Genomic DNA, 10,231 nt, shown 5'->3' on the forward strand with positions numbered 1-10,231 from the left:
CTACTTTTTGTCATTCAGAACAGCAGAACAAAATTTTAGGGGATTTTACTCATCATTGGACTGTACATTTAAATAAATCTAAATCTGAATATAAAAGGATGTGTACCCATAAGAATATAAGGGAAATTTGTCTACAGAATTTTAGGAAATCTAAATATGCTGCACAGTAGAAATAGCAGCAGAAGAATAGTGCACAATCACCATTCCATGTATAAAACTTCACTGCCCTACATATACAGTCATAATGTGCCGTGTGCATATTTATGGAGTTGGGGGCTGCAGTTTGGAGAAGACGCTGTTTTATTAATATACAAGAGTCTAATTGGATGGGAAACTAAACTGTTGCAGAACCTGGCAATCCTGGACCTGGCAGCAGGAGAACAGCTCATGGTGGAGATGGGTGGAGTCTGTGATGATGATGCTGGCTCTGCTGTGACAGCGTCTGTGAACAACGTCATGGAAGGATGGAAGAGAAGTCTCTGTGATCTTCTCTGCAGTCCTCACCACTCTGCAGTGATTTCTTCTCCGAGGCCCTGGAGCTGCCAAACCAGATGGAGATACAGCTGCTCAGCACGCTCTCACTGGTGCCTCGGTAGAAAGTGGTGAGGATGGGAGGGGTGAGGTGTGCTCTCCTCATCAGGTGCAGGAATTTGAGTAAATGATGAGAACTGAGAACTGAAAAAAGAACTGAAACAGGACGATTACAGTGACAGCTGTCACACCTAGTGTTGCTGCCCTGTCAAGGCAAAGAGTAGAGATGACACTATTGATTTAAATTCATTTGTTTTAATTACACCAGTGCACTCGACAAAATGTGAGCTTAGATTTTTGAATATAAACAAACATTTAAAGCAGAAACTGCACATCCTGTCATCTGGGAGAGATGTATTTGAATAACTTTTGTTGCACTTTTACAAGCCTGGAAGCTGAGGCATGGCTTAATCCTGACAAGGAGACAAACTTCAGCGCTTTGCACAGACGTCACAACCTCCGTGCAGCACTTCCAGAGAGATCAACGACCGCCCATTAAGATCAGCCAGAAATCTGTCCCTTTCTATAGCTGCAGCTGAGCAAAGCAAGATATCAGGGTGCAGACAAAATAATAAATACCTCAATTTTCAGGTAGATGATGATGAGACCTGTGGCAGTGGAGTTCACATCTCTGAGCAGGAGAGAAGTGATAAATCCACAGAAGAAAATCCACTAAAACTGTAAGAAACTCTGCTGTCTGCAGCCCTGTTTCCAAGCTGCCATTTTACTTTTCATTTCACAGGTTTTATGCTTTGATATTAGAGTGTATTGTTTGCTAGGTCGAGTGATTGTTCAGAATATAGATTTTTTTGTCCTCTGTTTAAGGACTCACAGTTTAGGAGCTTACAGGCATTAAGACAGATCTCTTTTTACAAAGACTGAAGGCTATGGAGCCAGAACAGCAGCATCGGTGACTGTATAAAAGATATAACCCCACTGTACAAAAACAAAGCAAAAATTTCCTGTTGTGGGGTTTCCATGTTCCACTTCTGGAGCCAAAGTCACACACCTGCTGGATGTGACCACGAACACTTGTTACATAGCCCAGCTGCTCCAGTTCTGATGGTCTCTGCTGGTTTTACTGCTACTGATGACTAAATTAAGCTAAACACAACCACGTCACTATAATTAAAATGACACATAGCTTAGCATCTTATAGTTCTGCACGGCGTCTAACATCACTCTGTAGCATTCTGTTAATTTGTTAGCTAGATTAGCTGTTAGCATACACTAATTCTGTTAGCCTGTTTTACACAGAGATGACAGCAGCTGTACACGCCACAGAGGCCCACATTTACACTTCATATCAGAATTATCTGGAAATTAAATGTAGCCCTTTGAGATTTTAGCATAAGACAGAGGAAGATTTAAACAGTTTTAGATCCACACTCACAGAGCGCTCTACAGCCTGGTAACATGGAAACTTGTAATTAGTTCTTTTATGTAATAACAGGATAGCCAGGAGTCCACATTATTTTCAACAGCTACATTCACAGTGGACGTTAGCGTCAAGCTAGGTGTCCTCTTGGAGAAATACCCTCCCATTCTTTCATTACAGCTGTGCTGTGTCAGATGTTCTGTTGACCCACTGAGAGAGGCATATATATAGAGAGAGAGAGAGTGTGTGTCTACATACATGCTACTTAAGAAACATCAGGAAGACTGAAGCTAATCGCAGGAATCAAGCAGGACTCGCAGTCTTCAGGCCCCGAAGATGGACAAACCCAGCACTTCATGAACAGTGTGATCGTGACCTTTGTGCAGTGTTACAAGTACTCAGATCATCGTCTATAGAGGCTCTGGACTTTTACGTAAATATGATCAATTCACTCCTTGTAACAACAAGTTATGAGACTTATTTCTGACTGTTCCCTTTACCCACGCTGCTACAGCTGAGAAACACCGACCGAATCCCACTCTAACCCTCCATCCTGCCACCATCAAAACATTAACAGCAAACTCATTAATCAGTTATGGAGACCTTGGGAAGAGTTGTTTAGTGAAGTCATTCAGTCAATTAATGAGTCTACATATTTGTGAGGATTCTGAGAGTCAAGTACTTTGAGGACCATTTTTATGTCTATGCAGTGCAAATAACAAAAGATTAATACAATGGCTAAAACAATTTTAAGCCTTTGTGTTTTATTACAAGATTTGACACTAGTGAGCTGTATTTAAACCCAAGGTACAAACTTAGAGGCTGAAATGTTTTCCTGTTTCCAAGCAGCTCACCAGTGTTGAACGCTGAAGTCACTATGGTGACAGCTGATGCTTTTTTAAAATGAAGTGTTGTCTGGACATGATTATTTTAGTATAAATATGGTAAATTGTAGAAATGATTGGGTTTTGCACATTTAAAGAATCCAGAGAGTCGTTAAGTTTGCCAGATATGAACTTTGTGAATTGAATCCCTCAAACAGTAATGGAGCTGATGCAGCACTTGTATTAAAACTTCACACATTCTGCGGCGTTTTTAAAACATCGAGGAGTGTTCCTTAGAAATGTCACAGTTCTATTTCACAACACCATCTCCAGCTACAACATATTTGGCTACAGTCTCTGGAACGTGGACATCAAAACAACATTTAATGGAAAATAGAGAGCAGGAGGAATCAGACCAACCAGGCATGGTTTCTCACAGCTGAGCTGATCCAGGGTTTGTAACCATGGTTCAAAAACAATCATTTTTTTAGGCATGTAAACACAATTAAATCATTTCTGCTATTCAATACAAAACTTCAGCCCTCACAGATTCTGCTAAATTGCAAAACGCCTGCTGTCTTCATTAGGACTCGTCAAGTCCAGGACAGGCAGACATGGCACAGAACTTGGTATGAACTCCAGTTTGAACTCAACTCAGTTCAAACTGGTTTCTTGGCAGAATTTTAAAGAAGCCCCGCCCCTTCCTTACTGAAACTTAATATAATCTCCACTTGACCGCTGCATGTGATCAGTGAACTGCACATTACAGCTGAATAGTTCAAACTAATAATTTTATTTTAGTTATAACTACTTTTTAAAAATATGAATCATGAAAGAATAAGCAGTGGCGGGGTCATCGGGCCGGGGCCTCCCTGTGTGGCGTTTGCATGTTCTCCCTGTGTCGGTGCAGGTGAGCGCTTATCCTGATCGCCAGTTTTAAGGTATGTCAATCCAGATAATGGTGATAGATAACCTGTGTAGAATGAATTTGCTTCGTAGTATAGAGCCCTGGTTGTTAGGGTTGTGTTTGTCCAGCCATCTGCCCAATGAAAAAGGTCTCCTTTAGCATGAGGCTAAAACTGGGAAATGTTTAGAGATTTAGTAGAATTTATAACACCCAGCCATATTACATTCTCTGTGTCTGTGTGTGTTTTCAATATACTCAGTTGTAGCATATATAGTCGCACACTATTACCATTATTATTTAAATAGAAAATATAAAGTACAGTCGTCATCCCCTGGTAACATCAACAAAATATTTAAATGTACTCAAATTTATTGCTGAGTTATTATATTGGACTTCATTAGATACATCGGTGTACCTAATACAGGTGGACAAAAACATCATAATAAAGTAAACAACATACTCCACATGCACACACACACACACACGCACGCACGCACGCACGCACGCACGCACACACACACGCACGCAGGCACACACATGCACGCACGCACACACACACACATGCATGCATGCAGGCACACATGCACGCACGCAGGCAAACACGCACGCACGCACGCAGGCACACACGCACGCAGGCACACACACGGACTGAAGGAACAAATTCCAAATGAAGTTTTTCCATAAAAATCCAGGACAGATTGTTGCAAACCATTGAAAGTATTTCATAGGAACAGCCAACATCACTACTCTTAGTAAATATGTCATGCCTGGATGTGATCTGATCAATGAGAAGAACTTCCCAGTCGCTCCCAGTGTGTCCTCAGATGCTGCCGAGACACAGTGAGGCATTGGTGCCGCCGAAGCCGAATGAATTTGTGAGGGCTACCCGTCGACCCCGAGTCTGCCATTGCTGCGCTGTGCAGGGAACGTAATTCAAGTCGAACTCGGGCTCTGTTCTGTCCAGGTTAAGGGTTGGGGGCAGGACTTTGTGGTAACAGGCCAGAGCGGTGAAAGCTGCCTCCAGAGCCCCAGCAGCCCCGAGCAGATGTCCTGTGGCCCCCTTGGTAGAGGACACAGCCAGGGTGCTAGCACTTTGCTGGAAAAGTCTCTTGATGGCTGCATTTTCTGCTGCGTCTCCCAAAGGTGTCGATGTGGCGTGAGCATTTATATATGTGACATCAGCCAGAGAGACATCTGCATCTTTTAAGGCTGCAGACATGCACCTGTGGAGATGGTACGAAAGAGGAAGTTTAAGGATAACTTGTTTCTTGCTTGTGTTGTTTTTGCTACCCTACAGATTCTTATTGCTCCATTTAAACAAAGACATTGGAGACAAGAAATGAATGTATACATGTCAGCACAGATTTCAAGTCATTTTTTTCAGGATGTTGTCATATAGACTTCTCTGTAAAACGAAACACCCAACATACCCATAACAATTGACTGAAACTGTAACCACTATAAAAAGGACTTGGTTCTCTTTATATTCAAATTGTGAAAGAAGCCTTAGTGCTGCCTTACTGCTCCCCCACCCCCCACCCCCCCACCCCGGGTAGCCCAAGCAAGTCTTAGTTGATAACTTGGCTCCCTGTTGTATCCATATAAGGTGTCTTCTGGCTTCATGGTATAGGCCAGATTTCTAATGTTCAAGTTATAAAATGTGAGGTCCAAAACTAACAGATGATGTTATGATGGCTACATCCATGTTTTATACTGTATGGTTTACACCAGTATCTGCTACAATGAGAGGATTGAGACTTTTAAAAGATAAAAGCATGCCAGCGTATTGACCTTAGTTTGTCACAAATGCTTTATGTGAATACTCCCAGGAAATAAACAGCCTGGACATTAGGGCTGGGCGATATGGCCTAAAATTCATATCGCGATATAATTTGAAGCATGTGCGATAACGATATATATCACGATATATTCTTTTCTTCTGTATAACGTATTTCCACACTATAAGGCACACTTAAAATCCTTTAATTTTCTCAAAAATCGAGAGTGTGCCTTATGTATGAATTCTTGTTGTGCGCACTGACCTTGAACCGATTTTGGCGTGTAGAAATCTGTTAAAAAATGTTTTAGTACAACTTTGGTAAGCCTGCTGATGGACTGCTTGATGGATTGTCAGAGCATTACGGCTGCCGTAGTGAGGAGTAATCTGGGTCCAAAACTCCGTCCCCTTCAGGTCCCAAAGTCAAACGAACACTGAGAGTTAAAAACAGTCTAAATTCTTTCATCTTTAATTAAATCATCAGCGTTGCTGCTTTATCGGGTGTAACAATTAAGTTTAACATCCATGCATCCGTGAAAACAGAATTTATTAAATTTAACGGAGTTAGAAGTTAACAGGAAGTTAGCTCGCTAGTTTATACCTAAACATTTCATACCATGTTCTGACTGAGAGATTTTTGAAACTAATTCAAACGTACAGCTCTGCTATCACTCCCAACATAAATGAAGACAGAAAACTAAACAGCAGTGGCGTTTGCAGGGTTACTGAAGTTGGACTACCTGGTATATAATGTTGTGCTACGCGATTGCTAGCGACACAGCTATGTTAGCATAACATTAGCACAGTGAAGCTGGTGGATGAACGCCAACTTTTTTTCCACTCAATAAAAGTTAACGTGAGGGATTCTGGTGGTCAGGGACACATGCAATCGCATAGCAGGATGCTATACACGGGCCAAACTTCAGTCAGGAGAACATAATTTACTGATGATAATGGTTGTAGCCGCTGTGATACTTTCTACCAAAACAGGCGCAGCTTGATGACATCATCAACATGCGCTATCGCGATAGAGCGATATAGTCAAAATCTCTATCGTTGGCCAAATCTATATCGTTTCTATCGTATATCGTTTATATCGCCCACCCCTACTGGACATAATGTCACTAAGACAGAGAAGCTGTGCTAAGGGAACAGAATCCCTCAACAACCCCAAACATCTGATAGAAAACTCAATTAACATACAGAACAGAGAGACCAGTCCGGGCTTGTTGGTGTTTTTAAAGCATCACAGGCATTTTAAGATTTTTTTATAGGAAGACAAGTAAATCTTTACTCATCTTCAACATTTTAACCTGGTAAAACACCCTTACCACCAAGCACAAAGCTACAAGCTTCCTGTATAACTAATTAGGCCAGCAAAATAACATGCTCGCTGGCTCTCGCTCAGGCGGTACCCTTCTCCTGCCCCTTCATCCATCCTTTAAGATGCTGCTACCAGGTGGATGCAACAAAATGTCAGTAGTCTAAAAAATGGAAAATATAAAGATAAAGAAAATTATAAATTGTAACTGATGCGAAAATCATCTAATCTTACACTCGTGTGTTTGTGACTAACATAAAAAAGCAGCACACACAATTTGAATATGAGAAATAACAGCACATTAGTGTTTGTGCCTTACATATATCAGCATACAACACAGCTGATCAATGATGTTTTAAACCAGAGGTTGTTTCCAGAATAATATTTTCATAATCAACTGAAAAATGATATTTCAAAACTCTTTCTCAAGCACAGGTACTTTAACTTGGTAATGATAATGCAAGGTATGGATACAATTACATAGCAGCCTATATTCACCTCGTTCACTACCATAGCCTACCTACAATTAGTGGTCCAGTCCAAAGACATGTGTGTCCATGTAATTTGTGACTCTAACATGGCTGAGATGAGAGTGAGTTAGATAAAGTGTTTAAATTGTATAGAATAGAATAGAGTGCTGTATGAATCTAAAATAACGTGTCTGTTATCCTGTCTTCTCTCACTCCAACCGGTCGCAGCAGATGGCCCCGCCCATACATGCCAACCCTCACGATTTTTCTGGGAGAATCCCGAATTTCAGTGCCCCTCCCGAAAATCTCCCGGAGCCACCATTCTCCCGAATTTCTCCTGATTTTCCACCTGAACAACAAAATTGAAAAACCATATCCCAGAATTCATAGCGCAGCCCAGCCAATTCCAGTTTCCAACAATGGCAGCAGCTACTTAGTTTTAATATTACTCTTATTATTCTTTCTGGGTCACAAAATAAACTTTTAACATATTTTCAGACAAGAATGTAGCTGTGTAAACTTCAAATATCTGAGCCGGCGAGAACAGCGAACTCCCGGCACATCGTTTTCAACCCCCCGCATTCTTTTGCTACTCAGGTTAAACATGATATGTAAGTCACTCAGATAACTTAAAAATTTTATTGTTTGGCTTTTTTCAGTGTTTTATTTGTTCGTGAGTAAATTGGTTTGGCTGAGGTTAAAGTTATTAGATTAGATTAAATACACCGAGAGAGCTCGTGACGTAATTCTGAAGGCTAGACCGTCCAATTTCACATTCGCTCACTTCCGGCCTACCCGGCCTTCGGAGGACCCGGCCCACTTAGACCGCGAAGGACAGGTCCTCAGGTGGATGGAGCCTCTGAATTTGGAGACCTCCGCTGTTTCCAGCCGGACAATGATAACGGTGAAATCTAATGTATTTTATCCAAGTTTTTTTATGTATATATACACACACACACACACACACATATATATATACATATATATTTATATATTCACCCCCCCCCCGAGCCTGGTTCTGTCGGAGGTTTCTTCCTGTTAAAAGGGAGCTTTTCCTTCCCACTGTCGCCAAAGTGCTTGCTCATAGGGGGTCATATGATTGTTGGGTTTTTCTCTGTATGTATTACTGTAGGATCTACTGTACAATATAAAGCGCCTTGAGGCGACTGCTGTTGTGATTTAGCGCTATATAAATAAAATTGAATTGATTTTTGAAAAATGTGGCTTAAACTCTCACATATAGTCTAATGTACACTCATTTTCTTCCACTTACCCAACCCACATAGAGACAGACAACCATTCACATTCACAGCATGGTGAATTTAGATTTACCAATTGACCTAACCCCATGCATGTCTTTAGACTGTGGGAGCAAGCTGGAGTACCTGGAGAGAACCCGTGGAGACACAGGGAGAACCTGCAAACTCCACACAGAAATGTCCTAGGCAGAACTAGAAACCTTCTTGTTGTGAGGCAACAGTGCCAACCACCACATCACCTGCCACCCATCAGTAAGACTACAAACATTACATGGAACTGCATGGTTAATATGTACCTGTTGCATCCCATCCATTTTTTTGGTCCTTCCATCTGGGATCCAGTTTTATAAATTCAGTTTCATAAACACCACTTATGAAATTTTGGGCATATATTTCTGCATGAAGTAACTATATTTGTTCTTACCCTACTTTACTGATTATCAGTATATTTGAAAAATATATAAATACTAATATGAGCAAAAAAACCCCAAACAAACAAGAAACAGCATCATCAAGTGAGAAAACTTTGAAATGAGTCACCTGAATGCCCCATCACCATCCACAGTAGGAGCAGTTATGTGAGTAGCGTCCCCTGAGAGCCCATAACCCAGGACCTCTGCGTAAATCCGGGCTCCTCTACTCACTGCATGGTTCAGATCCTCCAGCAGGAGCACAGCTGCTCCTTCTCCCATTACAAAACCTTCTCTTTCTGGATGAAAAGGCCTTGATGCAAGTGTAGGGTTGTTATTCCATTTGGTCGCAAGGGCACGGGCCCTAGCAAAGCCAGCTAATGAAAGTGGCCCCACACAGGATTCTGTGCCCCCTGCAACCATAGCAGCTGCATCCCCGTGAGCGATGAACCTGGCTGCATCACCTACGGCATGCGCACCTGTGGTGCAAGCGGTGGACACGGCATGATTGGGACCCTTTAGCTTGTGTTTGATGCTTATGTGTCCAGCAGCCATGTTGACAAGGATGCGTGGCACAAAGAATGGACTCACTTTGTTGTAGCCCTTCTCTTGGAAGAGGGAGGAGGTACGAGCGATTTCGTCCAGCGACACCATGCCCATCCCAACAGCCACCCCTGTGCTGAGCTGCTGCTCTGGGCTTTTGGGACACCAGCCTGCATCCTCCAGGGCCAGCTGAGTAGCTCCAAGGGCCATTACGGTTGCTGATGACATGCTACTGATCTCTTTACGAGAAGCAAATGTTTCCTCTTCAAACTGACCCTCCTTGGTTCCTCTGGGTACCAGAGCTGCCACTCTACAGGGGAGAGTCCTGTACTCTTCTGAGTCCAGGGCAACTACCCCACTCTGACCTTTGATCAGACGGTCCCAGGACAGAGCAGTGCCTGTGCCCAGAGGACAAACTAACCCTATTCCTGTGATAACAACCCTCCTTCTTTGTTGCCGTCCAGAGCTGTGGTGCCTAGACTCCTGATTCGGACAAACACCGGCATTCTTGTGCAGAAGAGTCCTTATGTTCTGTGGTCTCAACCGTAGTTTATTCCAACAAAACAGTGAAAAAACAGACATCCTGCTGTCTGTGTAAGCTTTGACAGCTTGAGGCTTAGTTGGATTGGAGTTTTTACTGTAAATATCAGAGGAAAAAGTAAATATAATTTAGAAAAAAATATATAAATTACCGACTTACATAAACTAATAACTTACAGAACAGACCAGACTAGAGTTAGCGGTTATTTATGATGTCCGTGTCCATGCCTTCCTTGTGTTTGTCTTCAGCTGTATTTAGGTAGTATTAGTA

At 42.1% G+C, this 10,231-nt stretch overlaps 1 protein-coding gene across 1 annotated transcript; it reads right to left on the reverse strand.

The window, feature by feature from the left end:
• Positions 1-799: 799 nt before the first annotated feature.
• Positions 800-10,165, reverse strand: oxsm (3-oxoacyl-ACP synthase, mitochondrial). Its single transcript, XM_065471454.1, has 2 exons — positions 9,008-10,165; positions 800-4,863 (listed from the first exon to the last, which is right to left on the reverse strand). The coding sequence occupies exons 1-2, from the start codon at positions 10,000-10,002 to the stop codon at positions 4,461-4,463; spliced, it is 1,398 nt and encodes a 465-aa protein (XP_065327526.1). The 5' UTR covers positions 10,003-10,165; the 3' UTR covers positions 800-4,460.
• Between the last annotated feature and the right edge of the window lie 66 nt (positions 10,166-10,231).

This window comes from Pelmatolapia mariae, linkage group LG22 (genome assembly GCF_036321145.2).
Source record: "Pelmatolapia mariae isolate MD_Pm_ZW linkage group LG22, Pm_UMD_F_2, whole genome shotgun sequence".
Lineage (NCBI taxonomy): Eukaryota > Metazoa > Chordata > Actinopteri > Cichliformes > Cichlidae > Pelmatolapia > Pelmatolapia mariae.